Source organism: Bufo bufo, chromosome 6 (genome assembly GCF_905171765.1).
Source record: "Bufo bufo chromosome 6, aBufBuf1.1, whole genome shotgun sequence".
Lineage (NCBI taxonomy): Eukaryota > Metazoa > Chordata > Amphibia > Anura > Bufonidae > Bufo > Bufo bufo.
In genome coordinates, this window is record NC_053394.1 from 64,126,752 (window position 1) to 64,149,748 (window position 22,997).

The 22,997-nt window shown below is 41.0% G+C and overlaps 1 protein-coding gene across 2 annotated transcripts in view; it reads left to right on the plus strand.

The window, feature by feature from the left end:
- Window positions 1-207: 207 nt before the first annotated feature.
- The window catches only part of LOC121005933 (deleted in malignant brain tumors 1 protein-like), a 39,349-nt gene continuing 16,559 nt past the window's right edge, over window positions 208-22,997 (plus strand). Inside the window, exons 1-14 of one of the 2 annotated variants that reach the window (XM_040438779.1) lie at window positions 208-225; window positions 3,221-3,235; window positions 3,548-3,568; window positions 4,466-4,472; window positions 6,359-6,369; window positions 8,980-9,011; window positions 12,542-12,568; window positions 13,017-13,134; window positions 13,278-13,486; window positions 14,437-14,451; window positions 15,371-15,494; window positions 15,643-15,851; window positions 16,687-16,701; window positions 22,343-22,660. In XM_040438779.1, coding sequence (XP_040294713.1) covers window positions 12,556-12,568; window positions 13,017-13,134; window positions 13,278-13,486; window positions 14,437-14,451; window positions 15,371-15,494; window positions 15,643-15,851; window positions 16,687-16,701; window positions 22,343-22,660 — 1,021 coding nt within the window. In that variant the 5' untranslated portion in view covers window positions 208-225; window positions 3,221-3,235; window positions 3,548-3,568; ... (2 more) ...; window positions 8,980-9,011; window positions 12,542-12,555. The remainder of the gene's footprint in view (window positions 226-3,220; window positions 3,236-3,547; window positions 3,569-4,465; window positions 4,473-6,358; window positions 6,370-8,979; window positions 9,012-12,541; window positions 12,569-13,016; window positions 13,135-13,277; window positions 13,487-14,436; window positions 14,452-15,370; window positions 15,495-15,642; window positions 15,852-16,686; window positions 16,702-22,342; window positions 22,661-22,997) is intronic. The other variant, XM_040438780.1, reaches the window with a different exon arrangement.

Consider the following 22,997-nt stretch of genomic DNA (forward strand, 5'->3'; position numbering starts at 1 on the left):
GGTGAAAGTGTTATGAAAGCTCAAGTACAAGGAACGAATGTTGCTTTAATGTCCGCAGTGTGTCAGTTTCCTTATTGACTAAAGGATTATGATAGGTTGTGGCAACAATTTTCTATAAGTATATAAGGGAATCTAATGTGCTGAACCATTCATCAGTCAAGATGGAGACTCTGACAATATTACTTCTCTGTGCCCATCTGACTTTGAACCTTCCCTCAGTAATAGGTGAGCAAAGATGATTTTCAGTGATTAATAATTTTATAGACTAGTACTAATATATTATATAAGGATAAAGAGGCAGCACTCCAAAAATACGTGGAAAAAGTGGATGTCTTTATTCACCCATGTATCAGCAATGTTTCAGCTCTACTCAATGGAGCCTTTTTGACTCCAAGGCTCCATTGAGTAGAGTTGAAACGTTGCTGATAACATGGGTGAATAAAGACATCCACTTTTTCCACGTATTTTTGCTGTCTCTTTATCCTTTTTTACATATGGAGGATCCTGGTCACTAATCACTGGAGAGTGCTGCTTTTTGCTATATATATATATATATATATATATATATATACACACAGATGAAACTCGAAAAATTTGAATATTGTGCAAAAGTCTATTTATTTCAGTAATGGCAATTTAAAGGAATTGCATTAATGCAGCTTAAAATTAGAATTTTGTGAAAAGGTTCAATATTCTAGGATCAAAGTGTCACACTCTAATCAGCTAATTAACCCATACCCCCTGAGCAAAAGGGGACCTGAGATTGTGACTTTGGGGTTTCATAAGCTGTAAGACATAATCATCCAAATTAAAACAACTAAAGGCTTGAAATATCTCGCTTTGCATGTAATGAGTCGATCTCATATATTAGTTTCACCTTTTAAGTTGCATTACTGAAATAAATGAACTTTTCAGTTTCATCTGTATATATGTAAAGTTTATCCATACATGGTAACATTTCAAAATCTCTTCAAAACCAGATTGACAGGTCACTTTCCAATGCAAATTTGGGATCTCAAAAAAGTATCACTATATCTTAGGGCTCAGGCACATGAACAGATTTTCTTTCCATGTCTGTTCAGTTTTTTTTTGCGGACCGTATGCAGAACCATTCAGTTCAATGGGTCACCAAAAAAACGGAAGTTACTCCGTGTGCATCCCATTTCCGTATGTCCGTATTTCCGTTCTGCAAAAAAATAGAACATGTCCTATTATTGTCCGCATCACGTATAGGTCTGTTCTATTAGGGGCGAGCTGTTCTGTTCCGCAAAATACGGAATGCACATGGACATCATCCGTATTTTTGCGAATTAGTTTTTTGTGGACCGCAAAATACATACAGTTGTGTGCATGAGCCCTTATCGTGTTTTGTTTAAATCTAAGTTTTCCAGGTTCAAGACCAGACATAGTTTTAGCAGTTGGACTAGCAACATGATTATTTGGGGGAATTATTTCTATACACATAGGGGCTTATTTATCAAATCTGCTACACCAATTTTATGGTGTAAAAAATGTTATAAGAGATGGCTGAGTGTGAAATTTGGTGCATATTTTTGTGAAATTTGGTAAAATTTTGCAGCATTTGGTGAGCCTCCACACTTTCAGAATTTCAGATTAGAACACTTTCAAGGGTACTTTCACACTAGCGTTTTTCTTTTTCAGCATAGAGTTCCGTCCTAGGGGCTCTATACTGGAAAATAACTGATCAGGCATATCCCCATGCATTCTGAATGGAGAGTAATCCGTTCAGGATGCATCAGGATGTCTTCACTTCAGTTATTTTGACTGATCAGCCAAAAGAGAAAACCGTAGCATGCTACGGTTTTATCTCCGGCGAAAAAAACGGAAGACTTGCTGGAATGCCCGATCCGGCATTTTTTCCCATAGGAATGTATTAGTGCCGGATCCGGCATTCAATATACCGGAATGCCGGATCCGTCCTTCTGGACTGCGCATGCGCAGACTGAAGAAAAGGTGAAAAAAATTAATGCCGGATCCGTTTTGCTGGATGACACCGGAAAGACGGATCCAGCATTTCAATGCATTTTTTTTGACTGATCAGGCATTTTTAAGACTGATCAGGATCCTGATCAGTCTTACACATGCCATCTGTTGGCATACGTTTTGCCTGATCCGGCAGGCAGTTCCGGTGACGGAACTGCTTGCCGGATCTCTCTGCCGCAAGTGTGAAAGTAGCCTAAGTCTCAGTTATGATGTCTGACATTTTACAAAGTCACAAAAAAGTTTCATCTCCAAGCCAGGAGACCCCCTGGCAAACATAAAGACATAGCTATACACCACATTGCATTTGCGCCAAATATATTATTACTGTGCGCCATTTTATACATTTGGAGAAACCTCACAAAGCAAAGATAGACTTAAAACTCTAACCAAAAACAGCACAAATGATGCATTTCCCCCAAAATGTATTCTTTTTTAGATCTATTTCTTAGACCTAAAACAAACAAACCTTTTTTGTACATTTTAGCTATTTTCTCTGGTAATAATACAGTATCACTCCGAAAATAAACTTTTTATTTGAGAATGTAATTGTCTCCTGTAACTTTTATCTGCACAGCAGCGCCGTCTGTAGCAGAAGTTTGCCCAGAACCAGTGACCATCATTGCTATCAGGGCTGTGCGGTGGGTACTTATACCCAGTGGCAGCCTCCTAGGACCAACACCCTGGCAATCATGTGACTAGTCACATGGTCACTATGGCATTTAGGGGCAGCAGCAGCCCTACTACCACTACCCCATACTTGGAGTATGCAAGAGCAAAGAAGAGAGAAGCGATGAAGACAGAAACAGTCTTTGACACCAGGGGAGGCAGCATTTGGCAGCCTGAGCTAAACATATACCACAGTCTATATAGTCTAATGCAGCGTTTTGGTTAGATACAAACAATACCTTCAATGGAAAGGAAAACAAAAATAGGGAAGAAGTTGGGGGGGGTTAAATGAGTAAAAAAATACACCAAATTTGATATGTTTGCACCATCTTTTGTTGTAAAGTAGTGCTGGTGTAAGAAAACTATAAAAAAATGTGTTCCAAGTTAACCGTTCTGTGAGGACTAGTTTGATAATGTTGGAGCCATTTTCTTGGCCTCATAAAATGACATACTGTAGGACAGTAATAATAAATCTGTATTTTATCATGATCCGCTTAATGTTTTTATTCAACGTAACAAAGTTTTTCTTTTTCTTTCTTCATGTATCTAGAAGCTGCTACAACTGGTAAGTATAATACATTCAATGTCCAGCAGAATTGCAATGAGGTGCTGATACAGTCTGATGTGACTCTTTGGGTTGCTCCACATACAGCCGGTGTGATATTGTTTTTCATAGAAAACCACCATGTTCTCTAATCTTGTACAACGCCTTACACAATGGCTGTATATTGTGCAGGAAAGTCTGCATTTCACCAGGATGTCTTGTTCTGAATTCTCTTGAAATGTATCCAACATATTGTGATTTATCATGATCAGCATTAAATCTGCCACAACTCAATGTAACAAAGTTTTACTTTCTTCATTGTGATATTTCCAGTTGATCCAGATGATCTTATCAGTAGTAAGTATTATCTATCTATCTATCTATCTATCTATCTATCTATCTATCTATCTATCTATCTATCTATCTATCTATCACACATGATACATCCTACAAAATTGCCTCATATTTTAACCAAAACAGTTTGGGGTGTATACTGTAACTCAGGGTATACAATACAGTTGTTATTTCTTCCTGCATATGCTGCTGATGTTACTGTATTCTCCAGTCGTCATCTATATTCATTTCTATTGCAGTAATTACAAAGTGACAAAGTACTTTCCCCCGGAAAGTAACAGTCCCCACTCTTCACAGCCTATACAGTAATAATGACCCATGTGGGCTCCTTCATTTAGTGTCCATTAAGTGCCCCTTTAATTCAATTTAATGCCCCTAGTATCCTATGCTCTCCCATGTTGTTTGTACAAAAAGCAGTGATGTTATTGTGTTGCCTACTCTGGGGCACTGATTTCTTGCACATGGTCCTGGTGAACTGTGAACGAGAAGAAGGAAAATGGTAGGGTCTCCCTGCTCTAACATAGGTTTCTGTGATGCCTATGCAGTTGAGATTGGTGTTCACCTGGAGATCACCAAACCACCCCTGCGTAGTTGCTGATCTTCAAAGACAGTCTCGGGCCAAAAGCGGACCGGCTAATGTAATCCCCACCCATAAGTGATCATTCACATTGTGTTTGGACGTTCCCAGGGTGGGTCTTATTTCCCCCGAATTTACTAACTAAAATATTGGTAAGTATCTCCCTGGTAGGCCCCACCATGTAAATAAGCCCTCCACTTCCTACATTCCATTAACCCTTTTATCATCCTAATTTAAATTAACCCCAACCATTGTATGGCAATGTATGTTGATATCATATGGGCATTGAATTATGAAATGCAAACGCTAACTTTCTGAAGCCAAAATGTTGTCATATGTGATTCAGTCTCATTTCCTTGAATATGACTAAGCTGCAGTACCAGACACATCTGCTGTCACAGTGCAATTCACTGTGTCACTGGGGGCTTGCTGCAGCCTTCTAGTGTGCGAACTGCTGTATGGCCTGTGAATGTGTGTACTCCCCATGTCTGCATCACAGTGCAGTTCTTGACACAGTTGCCGTGCAGGCTGGCTGCAGAGTTTTTGTGTACTGGCTGCAGGCTTTCTCCTGTGTATGCTGGTTGCTTGGGAATGCATGCTATTTGATCCTGTGAGCTGTGGGTTTGGGGTCAGTCTGTCTCCAGCTTTGCTGGGTGCTGGATCTATGCACCTGACCTGGGGATATTCCATCTGCCCTGTCTGTGTGGTCACCTAGTGAGACATCAAGGTCACCTTTTCCGGTTCCATGTCTTGGTGCAGCTGTCTGTTCGCCCATGGACTAATGTCGCATGGGGAACAGCAGGGTCGGCTTCAGATTCATGTGGGCCCTTGGGCAATAAATCCCAATAGGCCTCCTTGAGGCATTTTTGTACATTTACATGTCCCTCTGTGGCTCCCACACAGTATAATGACCCCCAATGCCCCCAAACACAGAATAATGACCCCAGTGGCCCCACACACAGTATAATGACCCTACAGTGGCCCTCCATAAGTAATAATAGCCCCCAGTCGCCCCCCCATTCATAATAATGACCCCCAGTGGACTCCACACTGGGAGCTATACTGTATGGAGGGGGAACTAGGGGTCATTATACTGTATGGTGGTCAATGGGGGTCATTATATTGAATGGGGGCTCTGATGGTCATTATACTGTGTAATGGGTCCTCACAGTGTAATACCCCCCCAGTGGCCCCCCTCACATACCTATCATTGCTGGAGTGCAGGGGAGCCTGCGGTCCTGTCATTCACTAACCGCAGCTCCCTGCGATCCTCCTCTCCTCAGGCCCGCTGCAGCAGTGTGACACATGTCATGACGTCACTGCTGGGCCGGGCTTGGAGGAGAGAAGGAGCTGTGCAGTGATGTAGCTAGAACTGACTGGGCCCCACAGAAAATTTTAGTACGCTCCCGTCCCCCCAGTAAAAAAATACATACGTTAACATATATGTTTTTTTTTACAATGGAACTGTATGGTGAACGGACGCCACTGTACGGCATCAGTCTGAGGCATCTGTTAACGCATACATTTTTGGTATGCATTGAATGGATGGCAAAAATAGGATATGAACCCAGCCTAGTGTCAGAATAAGCACCAGTACACAGTGGAGCAGTGTGGCGGAGAAGGGAGGCCGCCATGTACTGACAGAGAGCTACCTGGTCCTGGTGGTCAGGGATGAGGACTGTGTTTCCCAAGGATCATTTTCTACTGGGAAATACAGGGCACAGTATAATACACTAGAATCTATATAATATAAAAATAGTAGCCCTACCCCCGAATAATAATACAATTAGGTGGTCATTTATTATATAGAAATACGTCTATGTTAGGCGTATTTCTGACACAGATTGTGGCGCAAAGGTCCTTAGCACCGCAATCTGCATATTTTTCCCGCTTATGCCAGTTCTAAAAAAGGTGGCGTGGGCAGGGAAAGGGATACAGTTATGTCCATACAGTTATTTGATACCACCGCCATACAGTGACTGGATTACACCTCTGTACAGTGACCGGATAACACCGCCATACAGTGACCGGATAAAAGGGTATAAGAGGGCACAGTACAGGGAATGAGGGGTGATAGGAGGGGTGGGGGGGATAGGAGGGGTGAACACAGCAAGTAGGTGGAAGGGCCTCTGAGGGGGATTCATACAAGAAGTAGTGGCAGGAGGTCTGTGCAGGGCAGCAACTGGAGATACAGTAGGAGGGTGAAACAGGAGCTCTAGATACATGAGGAAGGAAAGGAGACAGAAGGGGATCCATGAGGATGAGAAAGGACAGGATATTAGGGGGGGGGGGGGTAGGTGTCATGGAAGCAGTAAAACAACTAAATAGCATGAAGCAGCATCCAATAGCAGCTTCAAAAGTCCCCCCCTGTCCCACAGAGAAGAGACAGTCACAGTGCAGCCTCACTGACAAACTCTACATGTCTGAAGCTGGTAAGGTAACCTGCTGCTCTGCTGAAAGGAGTGAAGAGGGGGCGTGTCTGAAGCTCTGCAGCAGCCCCCTCATGTGACTCAGAGGGCCCACCAGAGGGGTACTGCGTAAGTGAAATGACAGCAATGAGTGCTTCCATCTGTATTGATGGAAGTGCTCATAGTGCAGTGAGCAGGACCGCGGTACGGTTACGCTGACGCCAAATTATGCAGTGGGTCAGGATATGGGTATAATAGTCTATAGTTTTGTTCATGACGCCAATTGCAGCGTGCGCAGGGTACTGTCACAGGGCCCTTTAAGGTGTTATAACTCACGCCCCAGGTTATCAATGCCAGAGTGGTGTAATGTCTCTGTATGGTAGTGGTTATGGTGTCAACGGTGTCTCCTACCTGGGTACGGCTGTACTCCTGGATCCTGGCTCACTTGCAATAAATTGAGAGTAGTGATAGTAGGAGTAATAGAGGAATTTGCATCAGAAATTGAGATCCAGACCATTGGTAAAGTTCATAATTGTCTTTACTGATTGTAACTTTCATCCAAGCAAGATACAGCTTTAGTCTTAGGTCCCAGCAGGTATTGGCAATGGTTGGCAGGAATTTATCAACCTGGAGCTTGCAGGAAAGGACGTCTGCTTTGTAGCTCTAAACCTGTGGCAGGAATTTGGCTTCTGCACTTTCTATCTTCTGCTGTCTGGGGACTGACTAGCTGAGGAGGAATATGGCTTCTCCTGAGTCTCTGGACTTTACTCACAGTTATCTTCTCAGGGGATGATTTCTTCCTGGAACCGGAGTTTGTCTGCTTGCTTCATCCAGCCGAGGCTGCAGGGCTCAGGCTAGGGATGATGATCAATGTCTCAGCCGAAACAAGATCCTGGCTTAGTTCCCTACATTTGGGAGCTCCTAACACACACAGCCTTCCCCAACAGGGGTGGCTGGCACACTGCCTCTAACTTCCTTCTCTACCTATGTGGCAGGATATGGGCGCAGCCCACTCTGCTCACAGAGGGGGAGCGTAGCTGGAATGAACTATTCCAGCTTAGATGTACTAAACTGAACCTAAGTCCTTGCTAACACATTGCTGCCACCTGCTGGTGAACATGGAAATTGCAACAATATACATTTAACATGGTTTTATGCACATCTGTGAATGACATAATGTAAAATCACATCAGATGACAAAGTAAATGCTTTAAGGAGATTGTAGCGGGGTAAAATAGAGTTTAGTAACACAACTCTGGGGTGTTACAATAGCAGCTCAGGAGCAGTGGGCCCTAGCATTTGCCCAGGTTTGCCGGGTGCTGACGCCGGCCCTGGGGAACAGGCATCTGCTGGTCCGGTTCTGTGTTTTGTGGTTCAACTGTCTGTTCGCCCATGGACTAACTCTGCATGGGGAACAGGCATCTGCTAGTCCGATTCTTTGTTTTGTGGTGCAACTGTCTGTTTGCCCATGGACTAACTCTGCATGGGGAAAAGGCATCTGCTAGTCGGTTCTGTGTTTTGTGGGGCAGCTGTCTGTTCGCCCATGGACTAACTCCATAGGGGCACAGGCATCTGCTAGACCAGTTCAATGTCTTGTGTGAGTTATGTCTATTTGCCCATGGACAAACTCTGCATGGGGAACAGGCATCTAATAGTCCTAGTCTATGCCTTCGGTAAGAGGGCTCCTGGGTTCTCCGTTGGGAGGACATCTAGTCTGTTTGCAGCTCTGCCTGTGACCACCATGTGTTGTTCCACATGGAGACCAGGCATCTACTTGTCTGCCTGTTTGGACAGCTCTGCCTGTGACCGCCATATGTCGTTCCACATGGGGTTCAGGCATATTCTTGTCTGTCTGTTTGGGCAGCACTGCCTGTGACCACCATGCATCCATTCCGCATGGGGTCCAGGCATCTGCTTTTGATCGGGTTCCCGTTTGTCTTGTTTGAACTGTGTCCTGTGCAGTTATGTGTGGGTTCCAGTTCGTGTGCCTGGGTTCCAGTCCGTTGTTTGTTTGGACCACTGGTGCTTGCACCGTCAGTTTCTGCAGGTAAGTGGCCAAGTGCATCGGGAGCATCCTGGAGGTGTGACCAGTGAGACCTTGGCTAAGCTCATCCCCACCATCTGGGGCTCTGTGAAGAACAAGGCTCACTGAGCCTCTGCCCTCTGGGTTTGGCACCAAGTCAAACAGGTGCACTTGGTCCAGTGGTATTACCTGCCACTGGTCCCTTACCTGCTGGTCCAGTTTCCTGCTCTGTCTGGTACCTGTGAATAAAGAATTTGTGTTAGTCTTTGCCTTGTCTGATTGCTTGCCTTGAGTTGTTTGCCTGTTATATGTTCTAGGGGTCGTAGTCCTGTGACTTCTGATTCCACTTATAGCATCAATGATTACATAAGTTTTAGTGGTCTCATCAATATGTTTTCTTTATACCCCATTCAGAACCTCTAGAAACAACTCCAGGTAAGAAAACAATACAGCATAACATATACAGTATAACTGTAGCCTATAATATACAATAAAGTCTAATGGAAGCCGTTCAAAGCCGGGTTATTCTGCTGGTCTCTTATATATATCAAAATGAATTTCTGCTGTCCATCTGTTTGTCTGTTCTTTGTGCATGGCCAAACGACTAGACCAATCTGCACTAAACTTGGCATATACAGTTGTGTTCAAAATAATAGCAGTCAGACATCACTAACCTGATCAATCACTGTTTTTGGTAGAAATTATATTTCAATGAAACACCAAAACTACTTCCCATAGAAATATAACCGACCCATATATGGTCAAATTACAATACCAATAAAAAATATATGGATACTCACTAAATCACCTAGAATAATGTATCAAGACAAGATATAATCATATCATACATAATTTTATTATAATCACTATAGTACACATGATTGACAAAACACACAATTAAAACACAATAAAAAAAAATCGCTAGAGCTCAGCATTCAATAAATGAAACAAACGGTAAACAATGTACATGAGAGATACCAATGAAATTATACTGAACGCAGAATAGTCAACAACCAAGTGCATGCACCACCAGTGTCACTACATGGCAAATATTTACTAGCAAGTGTAGTAGAGTAATTGAAACCCAACAGTCATGACATGCATGCTGCTGATTCTCTGTATTTCAATCATTTATTGAAAGGGGCATGTTCAAAATAATATCAGTGTGGAGTTCAATGAGTAATCTCGTTCATTCTTTAAAAACCGGTGGCAATTATTGCCCTTATGTAAGGAAGGAAGGCAGAAAATGTTGTACATGCTGGTTACAGTGCATTTCTCTCTGAAATTCTGAGGAGAATGGGTCGTTCCAGACATTGTTCAGAAGAACAGCGTACCTTGATTAAAAAGTTGATTGGAGAGGGGAAAACATATAAAGAAGTGCAGAAAAGGATAGTCTGCTCAGCTAAAATGATCGCAAATGCTTTAAAATGGCAATCAAAACCTGAAAGACGTGGGAGAAAGCAAAAAACTACCATTCGAATGGATAGAAAAATAGCCAAAATGGCAAGGACTCAGCTAACAATCAGCTCCAGGAAGATCAAAGAAGGTCTAAAGTTACCTGTAAGTACTGTTACAATTAGAAGACACCTATGTGAAGCCAAGCTATCAGCAACGCAAAGTCCCACTGTTCAAAAAAAGACGTGCTGAAGAGGTTACAATTTGCCAAAGAGCACATTAACTGGCCTAAAGATTGTTCTTTTTGGGTCTAGTGGCCGGTGACAGTTTGTCAGACGACCTGCAAACACTGAATTCAAGCCACAGTACACTGTGAAGATAGTGAACCATGGTGGCACAAGCATCATAATATGGGGATGTTTCTCTTACTAAGGTTTCTCTTACTATCGCATACCAGGGATCATGGATCAGTTTGAATACATCAGAATACTTAAAGAGGCCATACTGCCTTATGCTGAAGAGGAAATGCCCTTGAAGTGGGTGTTCCAACAAGACAATGACCCCAAACACACCAGTAAACGTGCAACATCTTGGTTCCAGACCAACAAGATTGACGTTATGGAGTGGCCAGCCCAATTCCCGGATCTTAATCCAATAGAAAACTTGTGGGGTGACATCAAAAATGCAGTTTCTGAGGCAAAACCAAGAAATAGAGAAACGCAAACAACAATCCCCGAAGGGAGACAGCAAAAACAGGAGACAACAACAGGAGTGAACCGGAGATCCAACAGCTCCAGTTCCAAGGGCTCCACAGCAACAGTTGTCCACCTGAGGTCAGAATAGAAGATCTGGAAGGAAGGTCTATATCTGGCAACAAGGGAAGCAGAAAGGGAGAATATATAGTAGCTGGGAGCGGCTGACAGAGAACAGCTGAAAGGAAAAGCTACAGATCCCTAAATGGGACAAAAAGGATTGCAAACCTAAGCAGGGAAACCTGGACCGGAATCCATTCCCACCACTAGGTCATGGAGCGATCTCTTGAAACCTAGCAAGTAGCCACCCGCGACCTTATGACCCCAGGCACAACAGGTTCAGCGATAGGTCGTGACACCCTTGTGACAAAAGGTGTGGTAAATGTATTATTTTGTGCAGACCATTTTCATAAATTTTGAGTTGTATTTCTCCCACAATTTATTTTACTACAGCCAGTATAATGATTTACATCAGACATAGCAACAAAGGGGTATTTATTAGACCCCCACAATGGTTTTCTGAAATTAAAAAGGCAACAAAACTTGGTGCTACTTTTCCAGTCACAACTGGCATTTTTACTGCCCTCTAGACAGGTTTACGAAAAAAGGCCAAGACGAGTGCAGGGTGTGATAGGGGCAGGCCCGGCGGTACAATAAGGCAGACTAAGCGGCTGCCTTAGGGCTTACCTGGCGCAGAGAAGGGGTGGGCGGAAAAAAGTACTTTTTTTTTTTCTTATAAATTACTTGTGCCGCTGGCCGCCCACACTGCAGGGTCAGTGTATACAGATGTTGTACAGCACAGCCTACATGGTCGGAATACTGTCCGCTCCCAGGTTCCGTTCCCCTCCTGCCCCACATTTCACTCCCAGCAGCCCCTCCCTCAGCCTTTGCCTGCTCTTCTGTGCAGTTGCCATCGCTCCTCCCGGCTTCTCTCCGATTGGCACCGCTCTGGCTCACCCCCTGCTGTGTGGCTTCTGGGGAAAGCTGAGCAGGTAAAGTGGGTGCAGGCTCCCGACACTGAACACTAGTCCAGTCCATGTACAGTAAGTGTGCGGCATACTGCTGTGTTACAAATATGGTTCCATTTTCCACTACCCACAGGGCTCAAGGTATTGCCCGATGCTCAGACGCACGTGCTAGTGGAGGCCTCCATATGCCTCCACTTGTACCTAGGGCTTTGCCCATTTATTATACTTTAGGTTACTGAAGCCTTAGGTTTTTTTGAAGTTGTAAAACATTTAGATTATTTCTACAATTGGTCAGGTTTAATTTAAACTGAAAAACTAGCCACATGTATGCCCTCTATCCCCTGATGAGTGTGACTGGCAGCGGGTGAGGGGGATGGGGCACCAAATAGTAGCTTCGCTTATGTTGGCAAAAATCCTTGCACCGGCCCTGGATAGGGGCCATCAGCCTGACATATTCATCATTATTTATCCCCGAAACTGGCATAAATAATGACTGAAATCTGTCTCAGCTCCCAGATGCCACAGATCTCAGTTTGCCGCAAAGTCTGCCGGAGGAGGCATGTAATTTATGATTATGCTTAGGCTTTTGACCATTGTGGAACATGTACTGGTTTTGATGAAATCAGGACCAAAGTGTTCTTTTTTTTCTTCCCTCTCTCTTCATGTATCTAGAAGCTTCTACCACTAGTTAATATAATACATTCAATGTCCAGCAGAATGATCCTCTAACTTTAGTAATAATGAAGCTTTTATGAAGTCTGCTATATTTTATCATGGTCAGTATTATGTTTTTCAGTATGCAAAGTAACAATCTTTTCCGTTTTCTTTTCTATTTTTGTGTATTAAGGAGCATCGATCCCTAGTATGATGAGTACAAGTAAGTACAATACGAAAGCTTCATTATAATATCATTAAACTCTATTGTTTTCTATCTCTTTTTCTTCTTCATATATCTGAAATGTAATTCAGACCCTGTTCATATCTGCATTTTTGCTACTTCCATCACGGTTCAGGTATGTTTTGTAGACAAGAACTGCACAGTTTAAAGCGCCAAAATTACCTTAAACTGGTGCTCCCTGGTGCTCCGGGCTTTTAATATTGATGACCTATCCTCAGGCAAAACAGAGTGGGACAATTTCTTCAAAAATGTGTAAGAGACTGATAGGTTCCTGCAGAAGGTTTGGTGTTCCTGAATAATTGGGTGTACTTTTTTCCCACCTTATTTCTGATTTACAATTATTTTTCATCGGTTTTCAAATTGCAATTCTACATTAGAAACTTTCAAATGTTCTGCTGACTGTCTCTGTCTCTTTTTATTGGCGTAGTGCCATGCAACTATAGACTGACTCAGCCGTCGGGATATATAAACGGCTATTGGTATTTATGCACCTGGATAATTGAAGTCCCAGATGGTCAAGTTGAACTCTACTTCAATTCTGTATAGTGAGTAGTGCACTTAATTCTCCCTTCAAAAACCCATCCAGTCCTCTTCAATCTCTCCTCAAAATACTTTCAGATTTCTCATATTGTATAGAATAATTAGTGATTTATAATACAATTTGATGGGATTTCTTGTCTTTTACTAGTATGCAAACTAAAGGTGGAAATTGCACTTCTGAGTATGTGAAAATATATGATGGATATCCTTGGATGGATGTTGTACTTGGGAAGGTTTGCGAGTATACAAGTCAAATGTTTCGCTCATCATCCAATGTCATGACCCTGGAATTTGTTAATCACGACTTCAGTGGACGGTTTGAAGCTCAGTATTACTCATCCAGCCTATATACTATAGGTAATATGTGTAGAGATATTGATGTAATGGATATAGTCCAGACACAATATTATTACATGTCAAAACCAATCTGAATCCATTGTTCAGAAAAACCCACCATGATATAATATGTGAATGTAAAATTGCATCAAAATGTTAGGTAAGATTTCTTGCTTTGTAACAGGTGCCATATACTGCGTTGACTTTTTGATGTTGCTGTCTGAGAAAGGAAATATCAAATGTTCACACACCACATTTTGTCTTATTTTCTGTAACATACTATGTACTTTGTATCATGATTGGTGTACTCGCCAAAGACCAAATATAGCAATGTTTTATTCTTCTTCTCTGATTTATCTTATCAAATATGGATGTTGTTGAGTAATATACATAAAATGACGGAAGGTTTTATTATATACAGTATCTTATCGCAGTTACAGTGGTTTTTCAGGAGTTCAATATTGATGATGTCTCCTTATAATAGCTCATCAATATCTGATTAGTGGGGGTCCAGTTCCCATAACTCCCGCGGATCAGCTATTTTAAGAGGCCATGGCACTTTGGTGACCATTGAGACCTCCTAACAGCATATTAAATACAGGGTCTGCAATGTATAGAGTCTGTGCTTGGTATTGTTGTATAGCGGCTGTGCTTAGTACTGTTGTACAGTGGCTATGCTTGGTATGACAGCCCATTCACTTCAATGAGACTGAGCTGCATGTAGACCATGTGACTGATGAATGGGACGTCACTAGCCTAGAAAGAAGCTGCTGCCACTTTGAACAGCTGAGCGGCGTGGGTGCCAGGAGTTGGATCTCCACCGCTCAGTTACTGATGACCTGTCCTGAGGATAGGTCATCCATATTGTGCTCCCTGAAAACTTCTTTAATTTGCTTTTCAAAATACAATGTCATAAATAATTTTTTCTTTCCTTTTTCTTTCCTCTCTATTTTCATGCATGGTTTGTACAGCACCTTCTACCACTGGTAAGTTATCATGAGGCATTTATAAATATACTGGGGAAAATTTATAGAGCAAAATGTTTCAAATTTGTAGCAAAATTTGCACTAAAAATGGAATATGTGGCTATGTCAAAGAGATACAGATAAGAATGCAAAGGGAAAGGTAAAATAGAAAAAACACGGAAAAAGGTAGGGAAAAGAGTGGTGTAAAATTAGTATAGTATAGGGTGACTTAGAGATACTGTAGTAAAATGAACTAACATTTATTAATGGTGCGCAGTGCACTTTGTTATGATGCAAAATATTGAAGTAAATTAAGTCAGCTATGAAGTGACTGATGGAATTTGGCAAATTTAGAGTAATTTACTCTTTAAAACAAGTTAACAGAGATCAAGGTGATCATACAAATGTTGTGCAACTTTTTCAAAATATCTTGCACATGAAATCTCAGTTACATGGCCTTTCTCTTGCAGTGAACATACTAGGATTGTAGATTAGCTTTGCAAAAAACTTTTCCTTATGCTAGTGCAGTATGTAGATTGGCTGAAAGTTTGAGCAAGCTTAAAAATATTGAAACAATTTTGTAAAGAAGAACGGGCCAAAATGTATACAAAACAATGTGAGAGACTAAAATCCTCCTATAGAAATTTTTGCTATTTGTTATTGTAGCCACACGTGCTTCTACATGTTACTGAATGGCTACTAGAGATAAGCGAATCAATTTTACACAATTCAATTTGTTATGAATTTTCCATTAGATGGCTGATTTGACAGACTTAGACCCTAAACCAATTTTAGGAAATTTGATCATCTCTATTGTGTATTTTTTCTGTCACTAAAGTTACAGTTTTTTCTTGTTAATAGAAATAGCACACATTTATTTATACCTGATAAAATAATACATAAAATTAAACTTTTTTCCTATCTCTACTTTTTCTATTAGTTCCATGTTACTATACACTGACTCAACCATTTGGATATATATACAGTAATTCATTCAGTAGTTCATGTATCTGGATAATTAAGGTCCCAACCGGTCAAGTTGAACTCGACCTCACTTATGTAAAGTGAGTAGTGCTTAAGTATGCACTTATTTTTCCTTTCCAAACCCACCTCTTATCCCTATCCTCAACACAACTCTTTAACATTGCTCATACCGAATAAGTTTTGATTAATGATAGAATTTGATGGGATTTGTCTTCTTTTACCAAACAGTATGCGTGCTAATGGTAGAGTTTGTAATTCTGAGTACGTGACAATCTACGATGGATATAGATGGAACAGAGTTGTGCTTGGAAAGGTTTGCCAGCCTACAAGTCAAGTGTTCCGCTCATCATCCAATGTCATGACCTTGGAACTAGTTAATCCGGACGTCAATGGACGGTTTGAAGCTCAGTATTATTCATCCAGCCTATTATCTACAGGTAATAGCTCTACTTAGATACTGATAGCACAACACACTACATGATTAAAAAAAAATTAGGTACCGGTACTGTAAATAATCCAGGCAGTTTTTATGTTGCACATTTCTTCAGAACAACCTAAACATCAGATAAATCCAAAATATAGTAATTAGATGTGGCTGCAAAATTGTGCCAACATAAGAACTAGAACTTTTTGCTTTCCTGCAGGCGCTGCATACATAGTTTTCGTTTCATAGTATTGCTTTGTGGGTGAAGGGAAATATCAGCTACTCTCAGCACATTTTTTACATAGTACAGATATTGTAACATTTTCACTTGTATATTGTATTTTATCATTGTTGGTGTGCTTTATGAATAGAGATGAGCAAAGTTCTTGAAAATTTGATTCTGCTGCAAAAAAATCCACTTTGTGACTAATTATTTTGTCACAAAGCACATTTCTTTGTAAGTAGTGGGTGCAATGACAGGGAATGGTGATTGCTCCACCCCATCATTGTACCCCTCAGATGCCGTGTTCATTGCTGATTGCGAAACAAGAGGATAAGCGGCTTTGAGGCGAATCAAATTTTCCCTGAAATTCAGATCGAAGTCCACTTCGGACACTTCGATTCGCTCAACACTATTTATAAAGATCAATGGTATCAATGATTCTGTTCTCTCCCCTATCTGTTTAACATACCCAAGATTAATATATTGGGTAACATACACGGAATGTCCCAATTCATTAGCCTCTGAATGTATACTGAGGATCTAATTTAGAATATATCATGGGCCACATTTTCCAAATAGTAACAACATTTTTCTTTCTCTTTCCTCTTAATTTTCATGTATCTAGAACAAACTACCCCTGGTAAGTACGATACCTAAAATATACTACAACTAAATACGTGTTTACTGTAGTTCAATAAGGCATTTAATACAATGCACGCCAATTACTTATGTTTTCAAAACTGTAAGTAACAACGTTTTGCTTTCTCTTTCTCTTCCTATCATGTATCCAGCAGCAACAAACACTGCTTACATGGTAGTCAGTCACCGCAATGAGGACATGGGTGTGACTACAACTGGTAAATAATTTTTCACTCTAAGTCTCACACTCACCTCTCACTGTGGCTACAGGTTGTGCACAACACATATCCCAGGGACCTCCAATGCTGATCTGGGTGATCAGGCCATCAGATTCGGTGGTACTCCCTTCAGTAGATATACTGATATACTATGTACCCTGTATGACTGCACATGTTTCACAATCTTTAGGGCAGCCCTGGTTGAGACAGTCTGTTCTTGCCCAGAATACATTTACTCTGGTCCTTAAAGGGGCTGTCCAAGTTATATTTATTGATGACCTATCCTCAGGATAGGTCATCAATATCAGATCAGCGGGGGTCCAACACCCGGCACCCCTACCGATCAGCTGTTTGAAGAGAAGGCGCGCAACATGCCAGCGATGCCTCCTTTTCATTGTTTACCTGCTCGCCGTCGCATCTGCAGCAAATTACACCTAACCGTCCTATTCATTTTAATGAGACGGATCATCCTATACAATAGATAAAATACGTTGCAGAAACTACATAACCTATTGGCCCATGGTTGAAATAAGTAAGCAAAAGTACAGGGTACAAACCAAAACATATTAGACATCACTATATAGATGTCCTAAACCTCTACCTTAGACACCAACATGTGTTCCCCCCCCCCAGCTACAAAACAAGTGATAGAGCGTCAAAAATAAAAAAATTTAGACAGACTTTGTAATTGTGTTTTACTTACTTCATTGGGCATTTTAGGGGTGTTGTAGCTGCTCGATCTTGTAAAAGTCATAAATACAATAATGTACATAATCCTCTCAGGACTTTTTTACAGTATACTATGCAATATATTTATATATGCCATAGCTATTCTATACAATATATCTGTGCACTATACAGTAGTTTGACTATATTTTCTCATGATTATGATTTAAACTTTTTCTTTCATTTCTATTTTCATGTTTCCAGTATCTTCTGCGACTCCTAAATATAATATTTAAAGGGGTTGGCCAATTTCTGATTATCATTAACCAATGTGTTTATGAGATGATTACACGGCACTTACTAATATAGCTAGAGATTCGTTTTGACAAATTTGAAGTTTTGACAAATTTGATACGCACGATTCGTCAAAGTTCTTCAAGAAATGTGATTTGTTCCGAATTAATTTGTTACGAATCGCAATAAATCTTGTATACCCAGGCCACTCTGCCTAATCTTATGCATCCCACTTGGTGGCCCAATGTTAGTGTAAAGGCTTGGAACGTGAACTGCAGGGAGAGTGCAGGGAGAGGGTATCGCCATGTGCCTTTTGTTCTGGTATACCCACATTCATAGTTTATCTGTTCTGTAGGTCCTGTGCTGTCAGTATTACAGGAAGTTATAATTTATCGCCATCACCATCACTGTACAGGGCACCATAGCTAATCCCTTTTAGCTGTTAGCTGTGGAGTTACTGTGCGTCAGTATTACAGGTCAATAAAAGCATCCAGTCTAATTTATCACCATGGACTTAACTGTGCGGTACCCCAAGATTCAATTAGTGGCCCCATGACAGAGTGGGGACGGTGGCAGCAGCAGCAGTGGCAGTAACCATGGCAAAAGTGGCCCCATGACAAAGTGGGGAGGGAGGGCAGTAGCAGTGCCAGTAAGGCTGTGGTAGCATCACTGTTTTTGTTTCCATTCTTCTGCTCACTCAGAAGTACATAAAGCAAAACAAGCAAAAAAAAACAATCCTGTATTTTGAGCATCCATATAAAGCCTCTTTCAGACGATCAGTATTATGTCAGTGTTTTGCACCAATATTTGATGAGTAATTGTAAGCCAAAACAGGAATGGGTCCAAAACCGAGATAAAATGTAATGGAATTATTTGGATCGCATCTGTCTTTTGGACCCACTCCTGCTTTTGGATTTCAAATTCTGATCAAATACTGATTCAAAACACTGACCAAACACAGACTAAAAGAATGTATTAGCTACGATGAATTTAGGTAAAGTTGGTGGAGTGATTTGTGTGGTTCATTCCAATAACTAACAACACTCTTCCTGTATGGCAAAAATCCATCTGACATGTTTGATACATCCAGCAAGTTTTAGTCCATGGGTGGATCCACATGGACTAAAATTTAGTTGCACTGCACAGTGACATAGAATTTGTTTAAAATTTGGCATGGCTGTCAGAATGATGCAGAATAAAATTTTCCATAACAGAATGTGGTAGGTAGTGATGATGAATTTAGGTCCAGTTGGTGGAGCGATTTGTCTGGTAATACCATCGCAGTTCTGACCATAAACAGTTGCAATTAAGATGCAGACAAATTTTTTTGTTAAACGAACGTATTAACCACGATGAACTTAGATCGAGTGGGTGGAGCGATTCTTGTGGTTCATTCTGATGACCAACGACACATCTCCCGTATGGAAATAATCCAGCTGCCATGTTTGAGCCATGAGCCATTCAGCAAGTTCGACCCATCCGGTTTTAACGTAAAAACTAAGGTGAACCGGCACTGAAGGGTCCTATTTTCGACATTTCTTTATTGCCAAAACTTGAATATATATGGAACAGGACAGGACATGTTTCAAGCCGCCTAGGCTCTTAGTCCAGGCCACGACTAAGAGCCTAGGCCGCTCGAAACATGTCAGCTAAACGGGAGTAAGAGGGAGAAGGCTGCTCTATGTCCTGTTCCATATATGTTCAAGTTTTGGCAATAAAGAAATGTCGAAAATAGGACCCTTCAGTGCCGGATCACCTTTGTTTTTATGTGACTTTACCAATTTGACTTCAACTCACGACGGAATTACAGGTGAGCTGGACTTTTGAAACTATCCATCCGGTTTTAACCCTAATGGATGGAGTTATTTAACCCCAGGCGTTCCGCATCCAACTTCCTTGAGGGCCAAGTGGCGATCATCACCAACTGTTGTGTGATGCCCTTAGATGTCCGGGGCTGCACACGCAATGCACTTAAGGGATCATCGTGTGTTTACCCTTTGCCAACAGATGGGGGTTACCTGCCAACATCATTCATCATTGCTGGAGCAGACTAATTTCTTTGGTAAAAATACTAATTGATTCTCTAAAAGACTAATTTATTCTTTAAAAGAATAATTTTTTTGTTACAAGACAAATGTTTTTGCTAAAAGAATAATTTTTCAGATAAAATAATAATTTTTCATACAAAAATAAATAAATGTGTAGGCAATTCCGCTGTGCAAAGGATCTATTTATTTGCACTGCTCACAGGGTGTTAAATAAGACCGCTCTGTAACACTAAATCACAGTAACTGTTTGGCTAACAGAAGTGGTTATATATCAATGTGGACACACCACAAACACTAGAATGAGACAGGTGTATCACCCCAATTTGTGAATCAGGGCCTAATAGACTTGCTTGTCTATTATTAATGTGTATATCTATAACAGAACAGATTAAGTATTAATAGCCCAGCAGATGAACTAGATAAAAGTGCCCATATATTAGAACGCCTGTTGACAATGAGTCTGATGCACAGTAAGTCTATGTATAACAGAACAGATTAAGTGGAGCAGCTGATGAACTACAGGTAGGTAAACATTCCTATATATTAGACTGCCTGTAGAGACTAAGTCTATATGCACACGGCCGTATGTGTTTTGCGGTCCGCAAATTGCGGATCCACAAAAAAAAATGGATGACATCCGTATGCCATCAGTTTTTTTTGCTGATCCATTGTAACAATGCCTAAAACGGACAAGAATAGGACATGTTATATTTTTTGGGCGGGGCTACGGAACGGACATACGGATGTGTATAGCACATGTTGTGCTGTCCGCATTTTTTGTAGACCCATTGAAATGAATGGGTCTGCATCCTATCCACAAAAAAAACGGAACGGACACGGAAACAAAATACGTTTGTGTGCATGAGGCCTAGGTCTGATGCACAGTAAGTCTATATATACCACACCAGATTAAGTATGAATGGCACAGCAGTGGAACAAGATGTACAGGGAAATTACACAGAGCCTGCACTGTCCCTGCAGTCTCCACAAGCGCTCCCTATGCTTCCCCTAAAGTGTTTTAAAACTCTCCCTACGATCTCCCTACACTGTCCCTGCACTGTCCATATCCAAAATTCTACAGTTAAAAGCTTTGTTAAACACTGTCCCTACCACCGATTACGTATCTCCCTATGATAAGTTCACTGTAAAATGGCAGAGACAGGGCAGAATGAGGCTTTTTACAGGGCTGTGACATCACAGGGGATCTGCTGATTGGCTAATCTGTTTTTATTTTCTATTTGCTGAACATGTTTATGGGGGCGGCCATCTTGCCTGAGCTGTCTTTAACAGCATTTAAAAAGCATTAAGAAAATTTCTTTACGGCAGCCCCATGGGCCATATACACAATGGTCAGGAGGGGACCCTATCACAGACATGCTCTGTGACCTGTGCAGAGGTCATTGTACAAGGAAAGAATAGATAAGCGCTTACAATTACACATTGTGAATGCTGGATCCTGTCTTATCTATACACAAAGATGATATCATTACAGGCAGGATTAGAATGAGTTAACTGCAGTAAAGTGATCTGTATAAACCAAGAAATGGCGCCAATTATTAGACATAATGGCCAGTGTGAAAACTGAAGGATTTTATATTTTTTGTTTAAATATATGGAATACATGGAAAATCGAAAAGAATATCAAAAAGGTCATTTTCTGATGACACATTCCCTTTAACTTGTAAGAAAGTCTGAAAAAGTGATGATTGGTTACTATTAGAGAAGAAAGAATCCATTTGCAGATTCAGAGATTTTTTAGGTACTGAATCAACCCCAAATCTTTTCAGGTTCAATTCAGACGAATCTTGTAAAATGGCGCCCAGTGTATAAGCAATCAATAGTATTCTGTCACCACCAGGCAGGAGGTAATTGCAGTCAGTTGCGGCCAAGCAATAACCGCAGTTTGTGGGAGCCATGATAAAAATACATACAGTTACACCTGATACTGTATCAAAATTAGGGGATGGACAAGGGAAAATTAAAAAATTCTTAAAAAATTAACAAAACGAGATGGGAGCCTTTCATAAGAAATCTGTGCTTTAGAGGACTAGAGGGGGTTATATACCAATTTCCAGGGCAATTGGAGCAACTTTGGTTCGGAACGAATAGATTCGGAACCGAACCAAACTTTCAGATAAATTTGGTGAATCTGAAACTAACACAATCTTGGAAGATTCGCTCATCTCTAGTTAATATTTTCAGTACTATTCAGTCTGCATTTGCTTGTTTTTTTCACTTGTGACCCAGTGTGTTATTTGGTATGTGTTGCATTTAATGTAGAGGTGTTTTACTGGCCAAAAAACACAATTTCCCCTTTAAATCAACTTTAGTGATATAGCCTCACCTTATGTTCACAAACTGTACATTTAGTCTGAACCTCACTTTTTTTCCTATTCTTTTTTTTTTTTTAAACTAGATCCAACCATGGCTTTGAGGCTTGTAAATGGAAGAGGTCGGTGTGACGGTCGTGTAGAAATCCTCTATAATGGAGCATGGGGAACTGTGTGTGATGACCAATGGGATATTAATGATGCGCAAGTTGTTTGTCAGCAGATAGGTTGCGGTAATGCTCTTGCGTTTAACCAGAGTGCAGCGTTTGGTCAAGGACAAGGACTGATTATATTGGATGATGTACAATGTATTGGCAATGAACGTTTCTTGTGGGACTGTCCACACAGAGGGCTTACATCACATAACTGTGGACACCATGAAGATGCTGGAGTCATCTGCTCAGGTTAGAGTCTGATGGTTGGAATCCTAATGTTTAAATGGAATTGCTTTGTACATTATGGATATGTAGTATAGTTTTACAAAATTTACATTCATCTACATAATATAATTTAGCAAACCATTCATTTAAATTGAGGGTGCCCTGCCTGCATATTTACATCTGTAGGCAGACCCTTACAGATCACATTTTATAGCACTTGTAATTGCCCTGCTATTTAAAGGGCATCTGTCAGCAGATCTGTTTAAATATATGCAAATGAGTCTCTAGGAGCAGTGGGGGCGTTGCCTTTACTCCTTCAGGTTCTGCTCCCTCTGCAACTGCCACGCCCCCAGCACTTATT